This window comes from Theobroma umbraticum, unplaced genomic scaffold, assembly GCF_002168275.2.
Source record: "Theobroma umbraticum cultivar Fairchild unplaced genomic scaffold, ASM216827v3 scaffold_50.0, whole genome shotgun sequence".
In the NCBI taxonomy this organism is placed as follows: Eukaryota; Viridiplantae; Streptophyta; class Magnoliopsida; order Malvales; family Malvaceae; genus Theobroma; species Theobroma umbraticum.
In genome coordinates this window covers 6,862,662-6,889,734 of record NW_018397261.1, presented here as the reverse complement: position 1 = coordinate 6,889,734, position 27,073 = coordinate 6,862,662, and the positions used below count along the sequence as shown (strand labels likewise).

Genomic DNA, 27,073 nt, shown 5'->3' with positions numbered 1-27,073 from the left:
AGAATAGTACTGCTTCTCAATTTCCGTTTTCAAATGCCTTACAAATAGAAAAAGAATTACTAACAAAAATCCCATTCATTTTCTTGTTCAATATGCTATTGTTGCAATTAATAATCTGCCTCCCTTCATGTTTTAGCTAATCAAAATTATTTAGATCGCATTGGAAAGGATTGAAGGAATGAATTATAGCTATTGATTCCCTTTCACAACAACAAACCCCTTTGATTAAGAAGGGGACAGAATTCACATGTACCAATAGGTTGATTAATGAGAAAGAGGTCATGTCTTTCACATCAATTACAGCAATGAGTTGGAAATTTAAAAACTGCACAGATACAAGTCTTCCAGTTGGCTGCATGTTTCTTCTGCAGTTTGTCTCCGATGCCCCACCCCACGTTCTACGTAAATTCATGGAAGGAGCCTTTGTCAGTTCAATACCCTCCATTAAATTCTCTTACCCATTATCAGAATTCAGAAAAATATAAGTTCTATTTTATTTTTTTTTTGTAACACGAGAGAAAGATATTAAGGTTTAATTATAGCTCCCATTTGTTATGTGTTTATGGCAAAGTCACAATTCATACACTATCATTTTCTACATACATGATTAGCTTTGTATAGCCTGACGCATTCTCTCCAACATTGCATATGCTGATAGTGGGCCGATTGTCTGAAGCAAATGCTGACCTTGAGATGCAGGTTATTTTCATTAATACCAACGACCAAAGTGTATGCCTAACAAATTAAGGGGTATTGAAGAGACTGATACTGACATTGAAGGTAGTTCAGCAATCAAAATTTAGTAAATTAATAATTAAATATGCCCCATGATTCTTAAGTATACCTGTACCTGCTGCAGCTCAGGTTTTTTGTTGCCTCACTTGCATCACTTTCAAGCATGCATCCACAGTAAAAGTGGAAGGACATCAATGACATGTTGATTTGTCTTACACAAATATATCTGGGAACATTTGATACAATTTGATAAAGATTATTCCTAGCAATGCAGGCTATAAAACTTTCAGGTCACCCTCGTATCATAGGTCATTACAAGCTCATAGAGCTAGTAAAAAACTTAGCAGCCTGACATCTGAACTTGTAAATGAAGGTTTTCTCTTTAACTGTGATTCCAAATAGTAATATTTTTACATCTACCCTTTACATTATTAACATTAATTTCATTGGAGATGAATGCTGGGTGGGACATTCTTCTTATTATTGCATTTATACAGCTGATTTTGCCACCACAGCAGCATTTGTTGAACTCAGTCGGTTCATATAATATACATAATACATATGCAATGGCCCTCTGTTAACACAATGTGCGATGCTCAGGATAAGCATGGTTCGAAATCCTCAAAAGATATAACCATCTCCTGGATTAGCATTATCTGCAAATCGCGTATTAAGAATCTCATTTAGAGCTGTCACCCTCTTAAATCCTACTCATAGCCAACAAAGAAACCAATGACCTTATTTGGATAGACATATATATGAAACAAAGTTTTATGACATATAAATTTAAAAATTTTTTAACTATATATATACGTACAAAAATGACATATATTATCCTACAATGTTATATATACCAGTATGTCTTTTTTTATGGATTTGGAATCAAATTCTGACCTTAACCCATTTGATCGATTAAGTTCATGTCGAGATTAATGGACTATATATACGTATAAAAAAACAGAAAAAGATTGTTATGATGTCCCTTTTTGTGTATTAAAAAGAGATTGATATTCCATGCAAACACTGTTTAATGCATTTGTTTTTGTTTTCGTCATTGTTAATGTTGTTATTTTCAAGTTGTACCCCGTGGTCTTTTCCTTGTAAGGAGAACCACTGGTTAGGAATACGTTGTGGGGAAGACATGTTGGGCTCCAAAAAAATATTGCAATAGATACTACGAGTGGGCATTGTCGGACCGATTGTGGGGTTTTTATCATCTGTTGGTTGCTTGATTTTTCAGTATTTTCTGCATGCTCTCTTCTTCTCCATACAATTCCTAAATTACAAAACTGAAATCTACGACAACCATTAGGTTATACCAGACGAGAGAAGATATAAACTTGTCTTTTCCTCTATCATCAACAAAGCTTGGTTTCTTCCTTTCGTTACGTGATTTCCATTATCTACTATATATCCACATAATGTCTTCCCTGTCCAGGTTTGTAATATTATATATGGAGTTCATGGCCAAAGGACTGGCAATCAGGAAAAGTTGAGTATACGTACCATAGATCTTAACTCTAAGAGATAAAACCTGTTCAGACAAGCCTAGACCTATCCATACATGAATTTTAAAAACTTTAATCATTCATGTAGATGTTGATCTTACAAATTCAAATGGAAATCCTATCCATAGATAGAAATGCAAAAAAGGAAAAAGGAGAAGGGTCCTGATGATGGGGTCCCTTGGTGCATAAATGCTATTGATGATAATAACTTGGTAAGGTCTCCATCTCTATCATTCTACGGCTAGGATGCTTGCATTCTAGGCTAGCAGATTGCCGAAGCCAATAGAAGTCGGTCCATGATAATCATCTACTTAAACTGCTTAAAGTTCTGCATCTAATTAAAGAAGTGTGTGGGTGTCGCCGGTACAAAAAAGGGATTGCAAAAGAAAGAAAAATAAATCTAACAAGTTGAGGGAGGGGTGCAACATCATTTTCACAGTAGGAATATTCTTTACCACTTTTACCAAAATTGTCCCGGACTTGAAACCAGGGGACCCCTTCGCGAGTGATTCTGAACCGGTAGGGACAAAATTGTCTTATTAAAAACAGTTTTTATGTACGAATCTGTACTGGTTGGTGCCTGTCGTTCTTTTCCACAAAAATCGCTTTTCTGTCAGAGCATTTGATAAAACCACCTCCGTTCACCCTGTGGATTCAACGTTATCCGCTTTAACACACTATGGCTGAAGTCTGCCGTTAAATCTTTTAAGTGGGCTGTTATGCAACTCCTCGTCCCCTGCAGGCCATATCAGCACGACTTCAGCTGCGGATGAGAAGCACGTGACCTGTCCTCGACGTCTAGTTAACAACTGGAGAATTTAATGTACAAACATGCGTGGCCCCCGTCATGACGTGGGTATCATGCATGCATGACACTACCATGCACCCAATTACCATTAAGAAAAAGCTCAGGCTTAGATTACTTGAAAGCCCTCGAGTATCTGAAAAATCTTAGAGCTTCTTCACTTGAAAATCCTTTGAGACTGAGGGAGAGTTCATGAGTTGGTGAAAAAACTTTGGAAAAGCTGTTTGAAAGGAATTAAAGGGCCTTTTGGAATGGACCCTATGATAAAAGTTGGATATGTTGGATCCTCACGATCAGGGAGGACCCATCTCCATGCCAGAGGGCAGAGGCCATTTCAGAAGTCTTATTAATTCTTAAAGGTTGAGTGCGCAAACATTATCCCATCAAAACTTAGCTGGTCATTGGCCCAATTCATCTTTGACCCAACATTACCAACCAATTACTCAAGTTTCAGTGATTAGACAGATGCAGTTCCATCATAACCAACATGCCGACCCCATATTGCCTCACAACAGTGTCTCAACCCATGCTTTTTCCTAAGCAGCCTCTAAACCAATTATTCTAGCGTCTCAATCTATCCCCATTGAACTATATTCATTTTTCCATTTTTAATCAAAGAAGAGAGAGTACATGTACTCACTGTGTAGTTGTAACCAAAGTAACAATTGAATGATACATTGAATGCTTGAACATGAACGGTCTATTCTTGTCACATCTTTCTTTAGAGCAGAAATTATGCAATCAGAAGAAAAACAAATTAAGGTTCAATGATAAAAGTTCACTCGAATGAGAGAGATAGATGATAGGTTGAGCAACCAACCCCACCACCCCCCCCCCCCCCCCCCCCCCCAAAAAAAAAAAAAAAAAGAAAAAAAAAACCTTCAAGGTCCAAGCTTCTTTCTTCTCAGCGATTTTGTGTTCCTCTTTTTGTTCGTTCGTTTGGGCAGAGAGAATATTTCCTGCAGCGTTAGCAGGAAACATGCAAAGACCTTAACAGCATCCAATGCAAAAACAATGAAGTCGGATGACTAGTTCTATTGCACTATGAACAAGCTTTCGTTTCAGCTGTCACTTGCCTGAATCAGTCAGATTTCATATGGTTTCTGATTCGGGCTTGGTTCAAATTGGAGAAAAATAACAAAGTTGGGCTTAGGCAAAGCCTAAGTCAAGCCCACCAATCGACTAAATGGGCTCCTATGATTCCTTTCTCATCACCTGCAAACCAAAAATGATACTCCAAACCTTGATTGAATGATTGATGAATACTGTTTCTTCCATTTGATACGTTTCAGGAAAATTAAGGAGGAAAATGCTTAAGCCATCTAATTATAGATTGAACCTGATTGGTCTTGTTAAGTAAATATCTAATTTTTGTTTATATATGATAAATCATGCATTCAGTTACGTAGCAAATTTTTGGTAATCTTGGTGTTGTTTTGTCGATTTCGTAAAACTAGGCGAGTATAATTTTCAACAAGAATGGAATCTTATCAGTTGTGACCCCTTTTGAGCGAAATGAAATGACAATAACGTTAGCAAAAGCTAATCCAAAATATTATTTAATCCAATTGATTGACAGACGGCTCGATAATGAAAAGAATGCATGTGAATATCAAAGTTTCCTTCATAAAGCTGCTTTCAGCTTTGAAATATGGCGGCCGCCGCCCGAGGGACAAAATTCATTTTAATTAATCGAAAAAATTAAAAATTATCCTTACCAACACTTGAAAAGGTTCGCATCTAGGAGTCATTTTATATTTTTTTAGATAAAATATATTATTTTTTTTATTTTTTGTATAATTACGCATAAATTTATTAATTTTTAAAATAAATAATTTATTTTAAAAGAATATTTCATCATATATATATAAGTTAATTATGTTTATTAATTTGATGATCTAATAATTTTTTTATTAATTTTAAAAATTATTATTATATAAATTATAATTTTTTATTTTTTTTTGTAAAAAAAAATTCTTCTTATTTGACCACTCGCAACTGACAGCGCTCCCTAAGGGAGCGTTAATTTGGGGCTCCCTAAAGGAGTGCACGCTGCTCCCTAAGAGAGCTCAAGGAGATCTGACTAGATTTAACTTTTCATGACTAGATTTGGTTGCCAGATGATTTAAAAGAAAGAAGAAGAATAAAAAAAATATTTTAAATATTTTATATTTAGGTATTAATATTATTTATATATTTAAAATATATTTATTTAAAAAATTAATAAACTCATATATAATTATATTTAAAAATTAAAAAAATGAATATATTTTATATTTTATTTTTTTATATGTTTTTTAGTTTTGTATTTTAACATAATATACATCTTTAAAATCTCTTTGATTTAAGAGTTTGTAACCGCATATATTTTACTTCTAAAAACAACATATTATATGCTACTTATTGAAACATAAAATTAAAAAATAATAAAATAATTTTAAAACGTGTATTAATATCATTATCAAAGTTTTATTTATCTCATAAATAACGTGCAAAGACTTTAAGTTTAGTTCAGTTTGATTGATAGTGTGCAAACAAGCAACTAAACTAGTCATGATCCAATTTACACTTTAACCCATCACATTTATTATTATTGAAAATTTCCATCACTGCTACTTACGTTTGACGTCCAATGATTAGTATAATATTTTAGCTTTTGGTTTACTAGAAAATCAATTAACATTTGAAATTATAAGTAACAGAAGACAGAGCCTTCATTGCAAGGAAGAATCGTGGAAGCCAAAACATAAACGATGTGAGCTTTTGCCGCATGGTGGTTGATGAATAAACCACGCAACATAGCATAATAGTAATTGGCAGAAGCCGTTGCTGCCATGATTACAAAGTAGTAGCAGTAGTAGTAGTACTACCCCATGGATTTTCTTTCCTTTTCGTTGCTTTTCTTATTCCCTCCCTCCCCCACACTTTTTCCGCAACTCATAGTACATTAATCTTATCCACCCTAATAAAGTTTCATCTACAAGATTAGGATGTAATCTCTGACGTGACTAAACACAGGTTTCTTCTTTCCACTTTACCTCAAATTTAATATTTACTATCAAACACTAAAAAAAAAAAAGAAACACTTACTTTACTCTCTTTTTATCATTACTTTGAAGTAAATTTCAAATGTCAGTGTACATCATCTTTATCCAAGTTGACTGTGCTTTCTCATTCCTTCATTGGGTATTCATAAGAATCAAATTTAAGGTATATTGATCCGCGCTTCAAGTATTTGATATATTTTTAATGTATAATACATATACACTATTATTTAATTACATAGTGTCACTTTATAAGTATACAAAAGTAAAAATAATAGGAATAATAGTAATAATATGACAAAATGAAAATTACAAAATAAGTAGAGAAAATGAGTATAATAAAAAGAACAATATCTTATTCGTCTTTTTTTTTTTGTTATATTGCACAATAAAAAGTTACTCAACTTGGAAAAGAATACAAATTCAGTAATAGTAATAGGCAATAAATTATAAATTGTGACATACTATATATATATATATATATTTATATTTCTGAAATTCCTAGAATTAGTCAATCAAAGTCACTGGATTTACAAGAGATAATAATAAATTATGCTTAGCATTCTTCACTGTCCTCCACTTGGGATGGGATGACTCGGTGAAAACAACCCCTCTTCGCCATCTCCTTAATCAACTATATAATCATAACGTAAAAAAAAAAAAAAACTTAAAAATTGCCCACTAATTCACTCAAGTAAATAATAATAATAATAAATTTATATACTAACAAACTCAATTTCAAAATATAGTTGTTAGCCCTTCCAACTCGGGTAATTCAGCCGAGTCGACCCAGACGTGTTTGTAACTTTTTTGCTGGCTTGCTTTAGCCTTTTTAGTAGACCGATTTATCGGCGCCGTGAAGCAACGGTCGAGATTCGCTGAAAAACCCGAGTTTATTCTTCATGCCAACGTGGCAGCATCTCTGAAGATCTTCGAAAGTAGAGAAGCGGCCAGAGTTTGATGAGCCAGATCGGGAGACGACTCGGAGTATCTCTTCGAAGAACGACTCGTCACATGGGATGGTTAACGGTCCTACGTTGTTGAAACCGTACTCTTCTTCGGTTTGTACGAGGAGTTTTTTGAAGATTGGGTGGTTAAGGTACGTAGCGCGTACGATATATCTCCTGAGACTGGTGCCCACGCAGACAGCCACGTGTCCAGCAGGAACGTCAGACGGTGCGCGTCCGTTATTGTTGTTGCTGCTGCTGCTGCTGGCCGTTATGCGGGCCTTCCTTCGCCACTGCTTGAGCATTAGTCGGATTCGGACAATGTGACGGATTTTCTGGCACTTTCCTATCCCATGTGACATTTTTTTTTGCAAGAAAGAGACAGAAAAAGCAATCGGAAAAGAGAATATTTCCGAGAAAGTGAGAGAAAAAGTGAAAGGAGTGTTCGAGCGACTTGGTGGTGGCGTTAGAAGTCCTTTTTTCAATTTCGGAGTTGAATTATGGCAGAGGGAGGTATTATAAGGGTAAGGGTTAAAGAATTGCCCTTGGAATCGCAGATAATTACGAGATTGTGTCTTTTGTTTCTGTTGGTCTGATGGCCATGTGATCTATGGTAAGGTGGTATGACTTTTAGTTAGCTTTAATCAATTCTTTAATTAATTTATCAATATAATTTCAATTTTCAAGTTTAGTTAGCTTCTTACTTTCTTGACAATTGTGCAATTTTTATATATAATAATAATGAAATTTATAAAATTAGATTAAAACATGGGAATGATAAACCAAAATATTGTGTTTTGACTTTGGACCATGTAATGCAAGCTTGGACAATGACATTTGCCCATATAACACTTAGCATTATTGAGTAACATGAAGGTAGAAAGTATTATATATATATAATACTAATAATGATTTTCTCCCAAGCATAGGAAAAAAAAAATTCACACTTGCTTAGTTAGTGTAAAGTAAATGTCTTAAGCACATGGTTGGAAGTTGTATTTTTGGGGCTTATTTTCCTTAAAAGTGAGAGTTTCACCTCTTTCCCTTTTTAAATTTTAGTCATAGAATCCATTATGTGATTAGGCACAGCACCCATCATCTAAATGTGCAGTAAACAACTATTAGGTATCAAGCCATTGGTTTCAATCCATTGTTTAATTTGGGTGTTTTTTCCACACACACACACACACACATATATATATATATATATATATATAGTAGTCTTTGGGTGATATATTCGCATTGATATGTTGAAGCACAAAAGAAAATGGATTCAACAAATATACGAAAAAAAGGGGAATGGAAATATATATAATTTGTGTGGTGACTGTCTGATTATTGTTCACCTTTTGTTTATAATGATATGATTTGATAAGATTCTTTTTGTCCTTGAAATGCAAAACCCTGTATCACTCTCAAAATCCTATAAAACTCTCCTTGACTGACCTTGACCTCCCTTGCCTCCACAACCTCCTCCATATTCATAACAATTATATAACCCATTTCAGTTCCAAACAAGACACAACATGCAGGTTCATGCATGCATACTAATTATTTTCATTACATATACAATTAAATCATGTTACAGTATTTTTTTAATATAAATTATTGTTTTTTCCTCAATTCAAGATGGTATTTATGAATCATATGGGCAGCAAAATACTGCTCATGCCTCTCAATTTTTATCATTGTTTCAGTTCAGTGCTCAACTAACAAAAAATTTAAAGATGAAAAGGACAGAAACAATATATAACATGCATAGTTTGCTGTGTCAGTGTTGTTTTCTACTCCCATGATCTCTTGTCTCCTCTAGTATCTTTCTTTGACACTGTAATCATGATTAAAATAACAAATTATGCAAGATTTAGGGAATATATGCTGGGGCCTGTTTATTTGAAACCGATTGGATGGGTTATTTTTGGATCTAAAGTATACTTTTAGGGACATTTACTCAAGTGATGTTTGCTGTAGCCATGGCAACTCAGAATTTTATATTAAACCTAAACCTTGAATAACCACTAACCAGTTCAATCAGCCTGCACTAAAGAACAGTACAGATACCTGACAGGAAGATTATGAGCTGAAGGAAAGGCCAGTGTTGAGATTCTGTTGTACTTCTCATCGAACTTAGGGGAGTAGAGATGAAGACTTGGAGGAGTGGCATCTAATTTTGAGTTGTAAGATTGGTTTTACACAAAAAACTAATTCCACTTTCCATATTAAAAATAAGCAACTTCGAAGCAAGTATAAAGCAATCAATTAATTAAAAGGTAAAGCTCTATGCCTTGGAATAAAGAGAAAGACTTGGTCAAAAAGGACTTTGTTCAATTCCAATCATTTGATAAAACCATGCTTAGCATTAATTAGGAGTGCAAAATGACCATAAATTACAATGGATGAAACTTTAATCTACCATGGGTTAATGAGTTTCCACGAGAACATTGCACGCTTAATTAACAGACAGAATGATTAACACAGCCTTGCTTTGTATGGTTAAGCATGGATAAGAAGAAGCAGATTTTTTTTCTTTGAAATTGATCATCTGAAATGATTGTTAACAACTTAATTATCCACCCATTTCTTTGGGAAGAATACTGTTGCTTAAAGTAACCAGCATTTAATTTATCTGGCTAAAGTTGTTTTTCTGAAGTTTATATAGAGCTTTCATTATTAGCTGAGTCGTGGATTCTCCTCTACCGTTCTTCTATCTGTCACCTTCTTTATGCTCTCTTAAAAGTACTGAGTTGGCATTGCTTTGTAGAGAATAGTTCCATATAAATGATCGTACCAAATGCATAAATTCGTAAGCCATATTCTTTTATTTCCAGACCCCATCATCATTCAACAAAAGTTAAGCAACTTACCAGGACTCTGGATCTTTAATTATGGAGTAGTATTCTTTTTTCTTGTTTAATGTAACAAGATGATTTATTACTGTTTATTTATTCATAATCTGACAGAAGGAAACATAAGAGGTTGCCGGTGCTACCTGTCATCACGAGAAATAAAGTCTGCAGTCTAGTGATTAAGTTAGCCAGAAAGTAATATTTATTTTCTTTGAAAGTTCCCGTTCTTGTTGGCTTGCTCTGATCTCCAGCACAATCTCACCTGAAATAGCTTTCATGGATTATATGAAAAATTCATTTGTAGTAAAAACGCTTGCTAGGAGTCAGAGGCACGGGCATTTTTAATGTTTTGTATACAACTAAAAAATGCTCAATGTAGTCGGTTGTGAAAGGAAATCTCATAGCTTGCTCTCAGGAAGGCCCGGTCCCGCAAGTCTCAAGTTCAAGACACTTTGTGACCTTAGGTGTAGCCATGTCAGAGGTTCATAGCCCGTGGCCCGCGCCCACATGCAACGTTGAACTAATGTAGCAAACATCTCTTTGGACCAGGATTTGATGGGTTGATATTTGATAATGGATCAACACACTTCACAGTCCAAACTCTGACAACTATTTTGGTATACAGTGCTTGTATTAAGGTCTACGTAGTGAAAAAAATTCTGGTTAAGCAAGTCATCTTCCCCCCACCGTCCTTCATCCCATCATCAGGCAAGCAATCTCAACTTAAATGACAACTTTTCGAAGTCTGCAGCCTTCCAAGATGGTGGTGGGATAACAGTGATAAATGGTTTTTTTCATCCCTATGAACAGCATACGGCAATCAGCCAATCTGATGCCTAAATTTTCCAATGAAGGAGAGGATGGATATCAAGTTCTGAATAAATCTTCAAAGCTTTTTATCACCAGGTAATGCAACATGTTACATGTCATAACAAAAAGGATTGACAATGTTCAATCAAAGAGAAGTTGCCTCCTATAATTTGCATCATATCTCAAGGAAATATAAACCGCTTGGCACAAAACATCTAATCTATGATTAATTATTTTTCGAGTGACATGATTGAAACATCAGTCATGGTGAAATAACATAAACACCAAAATATCTCTGAAGTTCGAGTGGCATGCATCATTGTGACCAAGCAGAGATCATCAGAGTCTCATAGCAGTAATAATTTGTCCTGACCAATAAAGCGAAATTTTTACATATAATGTTCTTCTAAATCAAAGCTTAGCAAGTTTCATTACTGTATCTGTTTCTACTGAATCAACATCAAACCAAAGAAAATCATATGCATTTATTCTAAAAGTAAAATAAAAATTGAAAAAAAAAAGAAAAATGACTACAGTACATCCTGATGCTAATGGCTAGACTGACTACTTGCACGCAGATCTCATTGCTTTTAGCTCTTCAACCAGTTTCTCAAGCCTGCTAATCCGAGCTTCAAGTGTTAATCCAGGTATCTCAACCGCATAGCAACTGCACTCTCCTTCAACACCATTGATGCTTAGCATTTTGTGAACTGGATGTTCTGGGTTGGCCACGTTTGCACATTTCACAGTTTTTTCTGGTTCTCCCATCACAACTTTCTCCTGCACCATCTGTAATTCTCTCTGATCCTTGTAAGCACCCTCAAAAGTTTCCCCTGCTCCTCTCAGCACAGATTCATCCTGCATAACCTTTTCTGCCAAAATTGCTAATGGCTCCAAAGATTTAACAACCTCATCATCTGCAATTGTTGATGAAAGACTTTGAGAATGGCCTGATGGGTTTCCATCCTCATCACAATCTTTAGTTCCAATATTGCCACGCTTCTTGCAAGATCTCATCATTTCTGCAATTGTTGGGTTATTATCCTCAGGAGAGTCCTCTGCTTCCTTCCCATCAAAGTTGGGTGTAAAACCAATAGGAACACCGGAATTGCTTCCCTTCTTTCTTTTCAAAGTCCGCGGTGGTTTTTTTGTATTCACTGAAGGTAAAGCCTCAGAGGCAGAATTGCTGCTACCTTCCTCCTTGTCTTTCATAACCTGTGCTGATTTTTTAGAGCTTCTAAGCAAGAATCTAGAAGAGGCAGGCACATAAGCATCTTCCCTCATTCCTTCAGAATTCTCTGCTGATTTTTTTAAACGTTTTTTACTGAAACCAAGAGAAGCGGACTCCTTGTCATCTTTTTCCTTCCTTTTCAAAGTCGGTGCTGATTCTTTTGAGCTTCCTAAAGGAAAACTGGGAGTAGAAGATTCTTCCTTGCCCTTCTTGTTTCCTTTCAGATTCTCTGCTGGTTTCTTTGAGTTCCTTCTACAAGAACCAGAAGAAGTAGCATCATTGTTGTCTACCTGCTTTTCTTCCAAAATCTGGGATACACTCTTTGATTTCTTAAGAGGAAAACAAGAATGGGAACCACTACCATTATTATTCCTTTTGACACTATCTCCTTGTTTCTTTGAGCTCTTCATAGAGCAATTAGGGGAAACAGATGGGTCACTAGCTTCTGTCTTCCCATGGAAACTCTCTATTTTCTGATGAAAGCCAGGGCAACCAGAGGCACTTTTTCCATGTTTCTTTCCTTTCGCATTCTTTGCTGATTTCTTCAAGCCCTTAGCTTTGACCTTACTCTCCAACACTGACTGCTTCCACCAATTCAAGTATTGGGTGGTAACACCAGCTTTATAGAGCCGAGATGGAATGTATAATTTCACACCACTGAGTGATTCACAGTAATTGAGCCAGGCAATTTCAGGAGTCTCATCTGATCGAGGAACACTATCTGGAATATCTTGGTCTATTCCAAATTGCATTGCAACTCGATGCGGAAGGTACTGTTCTACACAGTCAAGTCCCACGAGCTCACTCGCCTTCAAGCATCGAGCAAAGGACTCTAATTCTTTGTCGAGACGTGCAGTGATCGATATACAAACTTCATTCTCTCTATAAAACTTAGGTTGTTTCCAGTTATCAATCTGCATGGCATAAGGACGCCATTCAAAACTTCCACTAGCTGACTCTAGAGCTAACCTCACGTTCTCAACCTTGCAACTAACATCATGCCATTGAACCAACCTTGGCTCACCCTTTGCTATTGAATTTGGCTTTGGTCTTAGCTCTGCGAATCTTTCCCAAGCCCAGACCTGAACTAGTTGAAATGGTGACCAAAGGGTAAGCGTAAACACCTCTTCTTTCCCCAATTTAGTTGAAGCAGTAATTGCATCTTTTAACAAACACAAATCTCTATAGATACTAGCAAGTACGGCAGGTGCTAACGCAAGTCTTGTCCCTCTAGCTAAATGAATGGCAATAGAGAAAACATGTTCCCTAATTGTTTCATGTGCATTGGTAAAAACATACCTTGAAAGCCAAAAGGCAAGAAACGCTTCATGCTCAAATTCACTGCCAGTGTCCATGAATTTCTGCATCCATAAACGAGGGCAAGCCTTTTTAGCTTTGCTTCTCACAATTTCAATTCTTGCACTTTTTAAACTCTCCTCTACTTCCTTCAATTCTTCAGTTTCGAGTGGGGTTAAAACAGGGGAACCCAGAACAGAGAAACCCCCTAGAATCATGATATCTTCAAGTGTAACACTTACTTCACCCCAAGAAAAGATGAAACTTTTGGTCTCACAGCACCATTTCTCAGCTAAACCAAAAATCAAATCATTGTTTCTCTTGATTTGATAAGTTGAATTCATGATGGCTTCAAAGATACCCGCTTTCTTCCAAGTTGATTCATGTAAAGCAGCCATCTTTTCAATCCATGTGGACCAATTCTTTGCCCTGCATCTCCACCCGTGAAAACTGATACTCAAAGGCAGATTTTTGGATTCAAGAGAGGACTCTTCCAGAGAGGAAAGACATTGTGAAGGAAGCTTGGGAAGTGGGTTTTCGAGGGAACTGAAAATGGGTTTGAGAAAATGGGCTGTTCTTGAACAAGGGTTTTGGTTTTGGCCTGTTGGTGAAACCATGAGCTCTTCTCTTACGTCAACCATGGTTCTCTCCGGCTCCTCCATGGCTGAATTTGAATCGCGAATTCGGGGTGAAAATCAATATTTTGGGTGTCGGATTGATGGATTTGGGTTAGAGGGTCACGAGATCATCTCGTCTCAAAGACTCCAACTTCGGTTTCCAGGGGAAGCTTTCGAAAAGGCCTAAGTTTTGAGATTTTTGAGCTGGAAGGGTGTTTTGGACAAATGACGCTCGCAATTTCATGGGCAATTCAGTCAGAGCATAGCAATGACCGAAGAAAAGAAAACCCCGTCGTTTACGTAATTAACGTTTCCACGGGATTTCCCTTGCTTTCTCATTGCAGTCTCAAAATTTCCCCTTCAATTGTTCAGCGACACCCCTTTTCGGTTTTCTTATATGCTAACATTTCAGAATTCGTCTGGAATGACCAAAGCACCCCTCATATTTATAGAAAAGGATATTTCTCTCTTCCTCTTCGATTTTCGATTTCCTCTCCTCCCAATCTCGGACGCTCTCGCAAGAACCAGAAGAGGAAGACCACAGCAGTCCCCTGTAGCAATGCCCCACGTACTCCTCCACCACCACCTCCCGATCACAACCGTCCATCTCAAACCATGTTCTTTCCCCACCCCAAAACCAACGGCCCATATTCACCTACGCACCAACCCCACAACAGGCGCAACCATAAAGTGCATGGCCAATCCAAGGAGAGTTAAAATGGTAGCGAAACAGATAAGGAGGGAGCTTTCCGACATGCTCTTAACAGACAAAGTGTTGCAATACGCTATCTTGCCTGAAGCCGCCTTGGGAGCCGACCGTTACCTCTCTTCTCTTACTACCATAAGCGATGTTGAAGTTTCAACTGATTTACAGGTACCCATATGTACATATATATATAAATACTTACATTTACAGTGAACTCTGCTACTTCTGTTTTCTGGGTTCTTCTTGTAGCAGCTTGTGATTTGACAAGTGTGATGGAAATGTGAGCTAATGAAGTAGAAAAGTTTTGTTTTATTTTATGGTTAAGTGTGAGGTTCTGAAAATTAATCCTTTTTGTTGCTAAATATGAGGAGGGGAAGAAGTTGAACTATGTAGTGTAATTTTTGTTCAGGTGAATGATATGTCTCTTTAATTTTCTGAATTTGTGTATGGTTGGCATTAGGGGACTTGGGGTTGAAAGGAAAAGTAATAAAAACTTTGGGTCATAAGTGACTACGCTTTGCTTGAATTTTGTACGGCCGATTGTCTTTGGCATGATGGAAAGTGGGAACACATAGGGCGTGCAAGGAAATTATTATGTCCAAACTGATGACCAGGAAGTCTCCATTTCCAAGGGCACCTAATTTATATTATAACATTGCAGTGTTCTGATGTTTGATTTATTTTTTTTTTAAAAAGTATGTAACCAAGTAGTTCACACTTTTTTGTCCATGATAGTAGGTTGTTAAAGTATATGTGTCTGTTTTTGGTGATGAGAGAGGGAAGGAGATTGCACTTGCCGGGTTGAAGTCAAAAGCTAAATACGTTAGAAGTGAGCTGGGGAAGCGTATGAAGTTGCGGCTTACTCCTGAGATACGCTTTATTGAAGATGAATCTCAGGAGAGAGGAAGCAGGGTAAGTACTTGAAATCTATGTTTTTAGTGATGGTAATTCTCCTTGTTTGTTCCAGTAAAGTGTGGATAATTGCATCAGCATATTTACATCGTCAGCTGATTCTGATTCACTCTCCTGTTTCAGGTGATTGCAATATTAGATAAAATAAAGGCTGAGAAAAAGATTGCAACAGATGAAGATGAAGAAGAATTTGAATCATCTGATTCACCTCAAGATGACAGAGATTGCGAGGGTGATGACCCTGATGAAGGAGATATTATTTACGTAAAGTAATTGCCTTCTCAGTTACTCAGCATTTCCTGAGGGCAGAATGAAGTTGTTGTTGTAACAATTTTACAGGTTTGTTTCTCCTTGTGGATTTAGTTTTGCGCAATGGTGCTTGAGGCTAATTTCTTGCTTGAACGCAAGCTCTCTTGATTTTTAATAACTAAGTGAGAGGGTATATAATTTGAAAAAAAAAATTATGACTGGAAGGTCCATAACAATTCACCTCATTTTGGTTAAAACTGGTAGGTCATAATAGGATTTTGATAACCTCATCCTTGTTGCGTGGAAACTCAGAAACTTTATAGTGCTTATACTTGAGAAATGGTGGGTCATAATAGGATTTTGAAAACCTCATTCCATTGATATGGAGATTGATAGTTTTAGGTCTACAACATATTTGGTTTCTGAGGTTTCTTGATGGTTTAGGAAAGACATCAATAAGTTGATTAGACTCATCTCTAAACAGCCGCATGTACAATGAGATTGTTTGATACTTTCCATTCAACAGCATATAGCTAGGACATCTATTTCCATTTTGCATGAATACTTTACCGTTAGTTTATGAAAGAGTACTTATTGAAGCATTCGTTAATGTGTTGACAGCAACAAGTCTTCTCATTTGATGCCGCTGCCATTATCTGAAGCATCTTTCCATCCATGTCATTCTACATGAATCTATCCAAAATTTTGCCTTGCTTTCACTTTTTCGTTCTTGTGTGATATATACATAATGTAATGATCAATTTGTTAACTCTAAATGCTAGTCTAGGTTGGAGGATTCCAGATGTTAAGACATTCAACCACGATCATTGTCCACCAAGTAATCATGTAAATAATTTTCTGCCTCAGGATCATTGCCTAACTCTTTAATCAGGAGCAGGGTATTAGCATAAGTTATGGTTGCATCAACCTATAGAGTACAGATTTTACTTGAAACACTTTCTAGTGCAGATGCCCAACGTGAGAAATCGGGTCGCAGGTCCAGTATGCAAGAGTTGTGGTTTGTTTGAGTTTAATATCGCCCCAGCTGTCTTAAACCTGGCATGGAAAGGTACACTTGATTGTGTACTGTACTCTGTAAAACCTCCCATCAATATTTGAAACCTGATTTCATACAAGGTTATAAAAGAGCCTATCAGTTCTTTGAAACCAGCTTTACACGGCACAAGAATGGTGGGAGAAACGTAGCATTTAACATTTAAGCCAATGGTGTAATAGGAACTTGTGGGTGCAAAGTGCAAACCTTATTGAAACGATTAGACTATTTTAGCAAAGATGCTGTTTCAATGCCTGCTAACAATATAAGTTGAGAGCAGCATTTAGTTCATTCCCTAAACAAAAACCAGTGTAGCACCATAGAACATTTGCCTATCTCACAAAATAATAAATGCTTTATACCCCAGAAAGAACAAAGAAAAATACAGATAACAGTTGATTAACGTAAAAGAAAAGTTGAAACCTTGAATACTTTGGTTGCCACGATTCAGGAAAGAACTAATGGTGCACAAGATTTTAAAAAATGCACCAGATTTTGGGAGCCAAAAAGTGACAGAATTATTATTTTGAACCAGGGAGCGTATGATCATCCAACAGGTTGGCCATTGCGAATTACAGAACAGAAACTAAACATCCATAGTGTAACCATTGCCAACTGAAAAAATAATACTTGAAGGACCAAGTGGATAACTCTCTAAAAAATTTTAGGGACAGGTAAGTCATGGTCCACAAATGCTGCAGGCCAAAATGAAAAACTGGTACAATTCCATTGATATGCATTATTCCTACACCAAACTCAACTCATGCATGCAACTATGAACAAAACCCCTCTGCTTTAGTGGTGAGCCTTTGCTTCAGCTTTCTTTTGAGACTTTGCCTTTGCCTGATAGCAAAAATAAAAAGCAATATGTAAGCATTTGTTTTCGACAGTTGTCTTCACTCATCTCTAAAACAAAGGCAGAATATCCTTCTCAAAGTATTTCAAAGAAAAACACAGAAAGCCACCATTGATGAAGCATATTACTATCACCTCAGAACAATAGCAGCTCAAATCTAGATCACAACTACAGATTTCAACAATCTCTCATACTCTTAATTGAATGACTGCATAGATATTTAGCACAAGCCAACACCTGTCTACCTATACTTTAAACTGAAATTTCCAAACCACATATGGCATCCCATGCATCTATGAAAATGCATTAGCACGTAAAGCAAGTGGTCTGATCACACTTCCTAGATCAAAACATTAGATGCCAAAATGTCATCATGTAAATTCTTCAAGTTATATTTCCAAAATACTTTATGGGGCATCTGACATCTATGATGTTTTCCGAAATACTCTCACATTATTTATACCAACCAACACATGCTTGTAAATGTGCTGATAGAAGAAACTTCCTCCTTATGTAAGAAAGGTGCATAGCCCAAAAACATATTCAAGATCATATCAACTAAACCATCTGATCCTAATAATCTGATCATAACAATACATGAGACGACCATCCTTATTGAAACCTCAAAAAATAAATACAAATAAAACATATCAAAACGAAAACAACACAACAATGCCTCTTAGCAGCTAACATGACTAGCACCCTTTTCCCTCAATATTTAACATTTTCGATCAAACGTATATCCAATTGCAATAACAGGGCCTGAATTCCAAACACATTCTTAAATTACAATCGAACAAAAAGAAAAGGAAATTGAAAGCAGTAAATCTGAAATAAGAGCAATAACGGAAGTACCTTGAGGTACTTGAGCTTCATGCTTCCATAAACGAGCCCAAAAGAGAAAGCAGATGCACGAGCCACCTATATCACAAACGATAATTACCCAATTAAACCAAAAACAAAAAATTCAGATGATTTTCTTAGGGAAGAAGCAAAATAAGATCCATCTATATTTATTTCTCTTCTTTTCGCAGTGCCGATTAGGGAACCCAGAAAAAAAAAAAAAGAGGGAAAGAAAATTACGAGAGCAAGCGTGCTGGTGCCGGAGTAAGGTCCAGGAGGCGGCGCCATCGCTTTGCCTTTTTTGTTTTGCTGAATTTGGGCGACGGAGGTTCAGAAGAAAGAGTCTGCACTGAGAAAAAAGCCCTTGCCCTAGTAATTTTATTGGGGCTCTGAGTCTGACGACTACAATATTGTGCACTCTCCGGGTTTTAACTGGGTGCGGTTGTGCCTACTTTATTTTTCGTGGAGCTGATCTCGGAAACGACCACGTTTAGCTGGTTCATCTTAGCCCGAAATGGAAAATGGGCCTTTTGAAATAGTTAACCTACATTGTTCATGGGCTAATATTGGTTTGGTGGGCTTGGCCCTCACAACCTTCAACCCAATGTTTTTGGACTAAAAGAAATTCAAAAATACACTCAACCAGTAAACTTCATCCGCCCAATATAGAACTCAATTTATAATTTCCCCTAAGTTCCTTTTTTTTTTTATAATATGGTTTTGAATCTGATGTTTCCTAAGAATATGTACAAAAATGTTACCAAAAAGGAAATGTGTATTCCGGACCGGCTTCTTCAACTGCAATGTGTACTTTATGAATCCGAATCTCAAACTTCAAACTTTTTAATAGAGAATATTAATTACTAAACGAAGCACGTATAGTCTATCTTTAATATAGTAATTAATTATGAACGACAATGTCAATATATATATATATAACAATCTCGTTGAAGTAGTTTAATTTAAGTTCGGACTAATCATTAATAATTATCATTCGTTTTTCTTTTTGTTTAGTATTACATAGATAGAAAAAAGAACAAAAATGAGGGAAAAACAAAGAAATATATATATATATAGAGAGAGAGAGAGAGAGAGAGACATTAGCACTCCCTCTTACAACCTAATTAAGTTAGAATGGAAGGATATGGGTTTAATTTAAGAAAGAGAGATGGTGGGTATATCCACTCGTCCCCAAGTCCGTACATTCTTTAGCCATTAGGTGGCGTTTGGTACATTACAATGCAATGTGATTACAGGTAATGTAATTGCAAGTAATGTGATTGTAAGCAATGTGATTACAGGGAAAATAACATTACAGTGTTTAGTATGTAAGTAAAATAATGATTAAAATGCAGGGAAGATAACATTGCAGTGTTTGGTTTACAAGTACTTTAGTGGGAATGTAATGCTAATTGTCAAAATTACCCTAATTATTAAAATATAATTTTAATATATTTATATTTTTATTATTAATTTGTAATAATATCATTTCTTAAATATATTTTTAATATCATATATTTATTATTATATTATATTAATATTTTATATTTTATTTTTAATATATTTATATTTTATTATTAATTTTTATATAATATCATTTCTTAAATATATTTTTAATATCATAGATTTTATTTTTATTTATTATTCTAATATTTTATATTTTATTTTTAATATATTTATATTTTTATTATTAATTTTTATATAATATCATTTCTTAAATATATTTTTAATGTCATATATTTTATTTTATTATTATTATAATATTTTATATTTTATTTTTAATATATTTATATTTTATTATTAATTTTATATAATATCATTATTTAAATATATTTTTAATGTCATATATTTTATTTTTATTATTATTATAATTTTATATATTTTATTTTCATTTTTAATATATTTTTATATTATATATTTTATTTTAATTTGTTTTATCATTATATATAAATATTAATTTTTATATTTTATTTTATTTTAATTTTTATTCTTATATATATATTTATTTTAATTATAATATTATAAAATATTTTTAATAAGATAATAAAGTTGAAGGGTAAAATTGTCTTTAAGAACATTGCAGAGTGAAATGTAATGTGATTGCATTGGTTTTGGACTGCAATCACATTACATCCATTGACTGCAATGTAATTGCATTGCAATCTTACATTGCAGTGATATGTTACAAAACAAACACTGCAATGTAATTTAATAAGCCACATTACAAGAATATTGCTTACATCCCTGATACCAAACGCCACCTAAGTGTTGGGTCAGCGGGAACTCAAAACTCGCTTTCAAAGACAAAAGAGTCGTTTTGGTTTGATCCTTCTTTGGATGTGGATTGTTTTCTACTATGTCCCTCCCACCCATCATGTTCATAGAACTGCATGGGAGAGAAGGGAAAGGAAAGACAGGGAAATCAATCCACACAATTTACGTACAAACGAAAGGAAATCGGTTGCGGGAATGCCAATTTTGTGTGGTGGGTTGGCTTTCATTCCCTTACACTAAACCCAAATCCCATACTTAGCCAGATTCTTTCCATATTTCCTTTATTGTACAAAGGTTTCCTTGCAAACCATTTCCCCATTAATCATTTTACCAAAACGTCTACGTTTCCAAGCAACGAAATCTCCCCAAAAATGGAAATGCAATAAAAGCTGGAATCTGAATTCAGCTCGGCCTTGCTCAGTAGGGAAAAGAGTCCAAATCTCGTTCGCGTGTTAAGGCTACTTGCTCCAAGCGGTGTGTCCTACACGAAGCACTTTTCCTAGGATAGACCCTTCCTTACTACACGTTAAGGGCGGACCGACTGCCCCCCTGAGCTACTCGGTGCCCCACTCCTTAAATTTGGGTTGACCATAAAATATTAAAAAGTTGAATAAAAATCACATTTAGGAGATAAATAGAGTATCTAGAACTCTTAACATTTAATTTATTGTTTAATGCATAATTTAGTATCTAAAAAGTAAGTTTAGATATTTTTTCTTCAATTTTTAAAAAAATAAAATTCCTAAAGCCTAAAAAGGACAAATTGCAATATATGCTTATATTAGTCTCATAATCATATTCATAAAAGAAAGTCTTAAGTTTTAAATTTTAAACACCCAAACATATAACTCAATAAAAATTCCATGTATCTTTTTCTAATATGTATAAATTCTTTGACAAAAAGAGAATAGGGTTAAAATTTGAATAATATTAATTTTGGAATGAGCAAAACAAAGGAGTATTAAATTCATAGCATTATGATGTTTCATTAATAATTCGTTGTTAACTTTGGAATAAAGTGTTTAAATTTATAGTCACCGAATTATGAAAAGTTAAATTGAGCTTGATTTAATTTTTAATGTTTAATTTTCTTTTTGAAAAAATATCACTAGAATTTGATATTTTAAAAAAAGTAAAATTATTATCTCTTATACATGGAATGTGAAAAATAAAAATTCGATAATACATTTATATGATTTGTTATGAATCTAATATGAGTAAAAATCAGATATTTGTGATTAAAAAGGTATGAGATTTTTCTCCCTAAATGATAGTAGGAAGAGGGGTATGTAAGTTGTAATAGATAAAAGCAAAATTCTCATAAGTAAATAAATCAAAGGAGAATCTCGTGGTGACAGAGCCACCTCAGTCTCGGGTCACAAAATCAAGGGCCCCTTTGATTCTCCTGAAGTCCAAAAACCTAGAAAGAGGGCGTCTACTTTTAAAACTATCTGCCTCCTAAACTCTGTTACTTCTCCCTCTCTTTCCAGGGCAAAGCTCCTAAACGGAACAGAAGCCATCCATGGCAACCACCGCCAATCTCTCTTCTTTGTCCTCTTCATCAACTCTCTCAAAACCCATCTCTAAAAACTCTTCTTTTTCTCTGAACCCGCCTCAAAAGGCCTCCTTTTCACTCTTTCAAAAAACCCTGCCAAAACCTTCTTTCCCTCACAAAACTGTCCTCCATACCCAGAAACCTCAGTTTACCGTCTCCTCTAAAAATCCCATCTCTGACTTCTTCTCAACAAACAAAAGTGACCCAGAAGATGGTTTTGTCTCTTCTTTTAGTGATGATGATGATGATAAGCCACGAGAAGAGTGTGGTGTTGTGGGTATCTTTGGTGACCCTGAAGCCTCACGTCTCTGTTATTTGGCTCTCCACGCGCTTCAGCATCGTGGACAAGAAGGTGCAGGTATTGTAGCAGTGAATAACAATATTCTTCAATCAGTTACTGGGGTTGGTTTAGTATCTGAAGTTTTTAATGAGTCTAAGCTTGATCAATTACCTGGTGAAATGGCTATTGGACATGTTAGATATTCAACTGCTGGTTCTTCTATGCTAAAAAATGTGCAGCCTTTTGTCGCTGGCTACAGGTTTGGGTCTGTTGGGGTTGCGCACAATGGAAACTTAGTAAACTATAGAGCTTTGAGAGCGATGCTTGAAGATGATGGTTCAATTTTTAATACTAGTTCTGATACTGAGGTTGTGCTTCATTTGATTGCTATTTCAAAGGCTAGGCCTTTCTTTTTGAGGATTGTTGATGCTTGTGAGAAGCTTGAAGGGGCTTACTCCATGGTGTTTGCGACTGAGGATAAGCTTGTTGCAGTGCGTGACCCCTTTGGGTTTAGGCCTTTGGTAATGGGGAGGAGGAGTAATGGTGCTGTGGTGTTTGCCTCTGAGACTTGTGCCCTTGATTTGATTGAGGCAACATATGAGAGAGAGGTGTATCCTGGTGAAGTTTTGGTGGTGGATAAAAAGGATGGGGTTCAATCACTGTGCTTGATGTCCCACCCTGAACCAAAACAATGTATTTTTGAGCATATCTATTTTGCTCTGCCTAATTCTGTTGTTTTTGGAAAGTCTGTTTATGAGTCACGACATATTTTTGGGGAAATACTTGCTACTGAGGCTCCTGTTGACTGCGATGTTGTGATTGCAGTGCCAGATTCGGGGGTGGTGGCTGCACTTGGTTATGCAGCCAAAGCAGGGGTGGCATTTCAGCAAGGGCTGATCAGGTCTCACTATGTTGGGAGAACTTTTATTGAGCCTTCCCAGAAGATTAGGGACTTTGGTGTGAAGCTTAAGCTTTCACCGGTTCGTGGTGTATTGGAAGGAAAGAGGGTTGTGGTCGTGGATGACTCAATTGTGAGAGGAACCACATCTTCAAAAATTGTTAGGTTGATTAAGGAGGCAGGGGCCAAGGAGGTTCACATGAGGATTGCAAGCCCACCAATTATTGGGTCTTGTTATTATGGAGTGGACACACCCAGCTCTGAGGAGTTGATATCTAATAGGATGAGCGTGGAGGAGATTAGAGAGTTTATTGGATGTGATTCACTTGCTTTTCTGCCATTTGATAGCCTGAAAAAGATGTTGGGTAGTGATTCTCCAAATTTTTGCTATGCCTGCTTTTCAGGGAAGTACCCTGTTATGCCAAGGGAGGTTAAAGTGAAGCGGGTTGGTGATTTCTTGGATGATGGGTTGAATGGACCTATTGATTCCATTGATGGAGGTTGGGTCAAAGGTCCACGAAATTTTAACATTGAGAAAGAAATTGATCCCCTGTATCAACAGAGCAAGATTTAGCTGTTTCAAGCATCTGTGTGGTGAGTGATCTATATCTTGGGTGATCTGAACACAGTCTTTATTTGCTTCCTTGAACGAGCTAGGGTTCTACAATCTAAAGATTATACAATTTTGTCCCATGGTTTCTTCTGCAAACTAATCTCATTCATAGATGGGTTTATTTTCTTTGCTGATAGACAATGGGCAATTAGATGAACTTTTGATCGTTGTCCTTTATACAGGGATTTTGTTATATCGGAGCTATTGTATTGACAGTTTCTTTCTTTTTTTTTCTCTGGCAAAAATTCTAGCAGCCCGCTTCTTTCTTGGAATATATTCTGGGATTATTATACTATGCATTGGCAGTTGAGTTTAAAAGTCTACAAGTTGATTCCAAAATTTCTATTTAACTATGAATAAGGTGGACACCCATTGAATTATTAAGTTATCATATGAAGCTAAATGGACACATGACAATAAATGAACCCTTGTGGGCTTTTTGAACTCCACTGCCTATGTGCAAGATAATAATTCATATTCTCTGGCATAGTTGAAGGTTGGAAAGAAGTCTTTCGAAAGCTGTATTGTTGTCTAGAGAGACTAATGAAAATTCTTAAACAACTGAAATTTTCTTTTTATTGTACCTTGAGCTGTGAGCTTCTGTTGTTAATGAGAGTCAAGTATGTTTAAAGATGGAATGGAGAATTTTGTCGATTGTGGCATTCTATAGATGTTGGTAAATTCTTCACTTTCCTTTAACGCATCTATTTATTGGGTTCTGTTTGTGGAAGTTCTTAGCAGGTACTCAAATTTATGCTTTCTGGATCCTTGAGATGTGCATTAATATTTCCAGTTTTATTGCTTCATGCATCATGCTAACTGGTTTGAAATTCAAATAACCTTTTTTCTATGGTATACCGCCCTGTGTGAATGGTTAATTCTTGGCATTATCAAACGCAAGACGTCATGAATTTATGTGTTTGTCAGCTGTGCCAACTGTAAGAATCTGAGGTTAGGTTAGGTGTTTTATGTGAAAAGGTTGGCTTCTGTGTTTAGATAACTAACTGGAACTGATTTGCTGCATGCATAACCTGGGTTTATACATCCTAAGCTGATCTATTGCTTTCTTAAATGGAAAGGCAGGATAGATTTGTGATATCTTATCTGATTTCCTTTTGCAGATTTGTAAATAATGGTTGTATCAAATATGCTAATTTGTTCTCCAAAATATTGAACCATATGCAGTGTGCTTGTTTGAATCTAGGAGAATAAATAAATAACCGGTGTGCTTTTTTCTGAAATTATACTGGCTGAGCTTTTAGTTACAGTTTTCAGTTGTTCGTTGTGGTTTGGCCTGTAGAGTAAGTGGATAGCTATTAATAGAAATGTTTCTGTTTGCTTAAGCTTTCTTTAGTCAAGTTCCATTCTATTGAAGTTATGGTAATATCCTTCTGTCGACGATATGGTTTATCCCGGAAGAGGAAGGTATGCAGTAATAAGTGGGATCTCAATGCATATCCCATCCTTACACTTTGCAAGGTTTCCGCTTTATTTAATGATTCAGATGATGTCAAGGTTAGGTGGGGTGGATGATGACTGATGACTATATCTATCCTATCTTTGTAGTATGTTAATATGGTAAGTAGTGATGGAATTTTGCGGCATTTTCAACTATTTTATGTTAATATTGCATGCTGGCAATGGAAATGGTGAGTGTATTGCTAACTTTACAATCTGCCCATACTAAGAGTAGTTCTTTCTGATTTTAGATGAAGAGAATATAATTGGATGGTTAATCATTTTGTTTGTGTAGGTAACCGGCTTTCATTTTTGTGCTGTGAATCTGATCAATTTGCAACGCCGTGGCTTTGGTCTGATGAGTTAGAAGCCCTTGCAAAGGACTTTTGTGTTGAGGCCTTTTAAGGCTTCGTCTGGCTAGCAAATAGAAACCGTGGTAATTGTATGTATGAAATCTGCCTTACATTCTGCTACAACATGCGGACGAACTAATTTGCAGGTGATTGGCATGGTATGTCCGTGGCAAGTTACTCATTTCGTCAGGAGCAATAAATGCTAATGGCCCAGAGAGGTTCATAAACAAATGCGTTGTCAATGAGATGTGGGAATACCCCAATTTGATGTCAACACATTGTACTGAAATAAGGGCTTTTGAACTCTCGTGAGGATAATGTGAAAGCAGATAAAAATTACCTTTGGAAAGAGAAACCGTAATCAGAGCTATCTAGTACTACTGAAAATCTCTAGGGAAACACAAAGACTCAAACACAGCATCAATCACCTTTCCCGGCAGCTCAATCAACTTATTAGGCCGGGGCCCGGGTTGCTCTGCTGACCTTTGAAGCTCGGAAGTTACATCCGATTCAGAGCTTTTTTCTTTGAAAAGAAAGATTAATTTATTGGGAAGAGGAAAACCCTTAAAAAAGTGTTATCCATGGATCGATCACCAGTCTAAGTTATGGCTATTTCCTTAATCCTCAAGAACAGTAATCATGGTCGTATGTGTTGATAGGTGTTGAGGGGTTGGCAATGAAAACGAAACAAGCACCTAGTTAAGGAACTTTATGCTTCATGGTTTATTCCAGTGTGCACCTATTTGTGGGTTAGTAGGGTTTGCAATGAGAAAGCCGCACGGTGCAAGAAGAGTTTAGGAAGTCCAAAAAATTACCCAACTTATCATCTGACTGCTGCAAACTGCAAAGCATCTCTACCTACCCTGGCAGGGCGAATCCAATCTTATCAATAGGAATAATGGCCATGTGTTGCAGTATTACATTACATTTATTGCAGACCGACGCGAAGAATTATGATAAGTATTCTTTCATTAAGCCATCCTAAAGAAGACCACCAAAAAAACCAGAGCCGAGAACCCTCATATCTGTGAAGAAGGTTTCTTGTGAAGCATAAATATCCTTCCAGCCACAAACGGGGACATCATGTATTCGTATCTTTATTCGCATTAACATGTTTCAGAATATTTTACCGCGACAAACTTTGATTCAGAAGCCAAAGTTATCAATCATAGATGTCTGAATG

General features: G+C 36.0%; 5 protein-coding genes across 9 annotated transcripts; 2 read left to right on the top strand and 3 right to left on the bottom strand.

Moving 5' to 3' along the window:
- Window positions 1–6,428: 6,428 nt before the first annotated feature.
- On the bottom strand, window positions 6,429–7,519 carry LOC110417622 (uncharacterized). The gene has a single exon (XM_021430076.1). It carries the CDS (start codon window positions 7,399–7,401, stop codon window positions 6,925–6,927), a length of 477 nt encoding a protein of 158 aa, XP_021285751.1. The 5' UTR covers window positions 7,402–7,519; the 3' UTR covers window positions 6,429–6,924.
- A 3,512-nt stretch (window positions 7,520–11,031) lies between these two features.
- Window positions 11,032–13,897, bottom strand: LOC110417561 (uncharacterized). The gene has a single exon (XM_021429964.2). The coding sequence runs from the start codon at window positions 13,882–13,884 to the stop codon at window positions 11,260–11,262; it is 2,625 nt and encodes an 874-aa protein (XP_021285639.1). The 5' UTR covers window positions 13,885–13,897; the 3' UTR covers window positions 11,032–11,259.
- A 339-nt stretch (window positions 13,898–14,236) lies between these two features.
- On the top strand, window positions 14,237–18,734 carry LOC110417562 (ribosome-binding factor A family protein). 5 transcript variants are annotated; one of them, XM_021429970.2, is made up of 4 exons: window positions 14,237–14,713; window positions 15,284–15,457; window positions 15,581–15,796; window positions 18,651–18,734. In XM_021429970.2, the coding sequence occupies exons 1-3, from the start codon at window positions 14,237–14,239 to the stop codon at window positions 15,728–15,730; spliced, it is 801 nt and encodes a 266-aa protein (XP_021285645.1). In that variant the 3' UTR covers window positions 15,731–15,796; window positions 18,651–18,734. The 5 variants fall into 5 exon arrangements, with proteins under 5 accessions (XP_021285645.1, XP_021285644.1, XP_021285643.1 ...); XM_021429969.2 differs by lacking the exon at window positions 18,651–18,734 and adding an exon at window positions 16,676–17,130; XM_021429968.2 differs by lacking the exon at window positions 18,651–18,734 and adding an exon at window positions 16,574–16,660.
- Window positions 17,358–18,858, bottom strand: LOC110417563 (uncharacterized). Its single transcript, XM_021429971.2, has 3 exons — window positions 18,700–18,858; window positions 18,472–18,537; window positions 17,358–17,603 (listed from the first exon to the last, which is right to left on the bottom strand). The coding sequence occupies exons 1-3, from the start codon at window positions 18,745–18,747 to the stop codon at window positions 17,556–17,558; spliced, it is 162 nt and encodes a 53-aa protein (XP_021285646.1). The 5' UTR covers window positions 18,748–18,858; the 3' UTR covers window positions 17,358–17,555.
- Window positions 18,859–22,129: 3,271 nt separating this feature from the next.
- On the top strand, window positions 22,130–26,940 carry LOC110417518 (amidophosphoribosyltransferase, chloroplastic-like). The gene is made up of 2 exons (XM_021429882.2): window positions 22,130–24,060; window positions 25,833–26,940. The coding sequence occupies exon 1, from the start codon at window positions 22,256–22,258 to the stop codon at window positions 24,038–24,040; it is 1,785 nt and encodes a 594-aa protein (XP_021285557.1). The 5' UTR covers window positions 22,130–22,255; the 3' UTR covers window positions 24,041–24,060; window positions 25,833–26,940.
- Window positions 26,941–27,073: the final 133 nt, after the last annotated feature.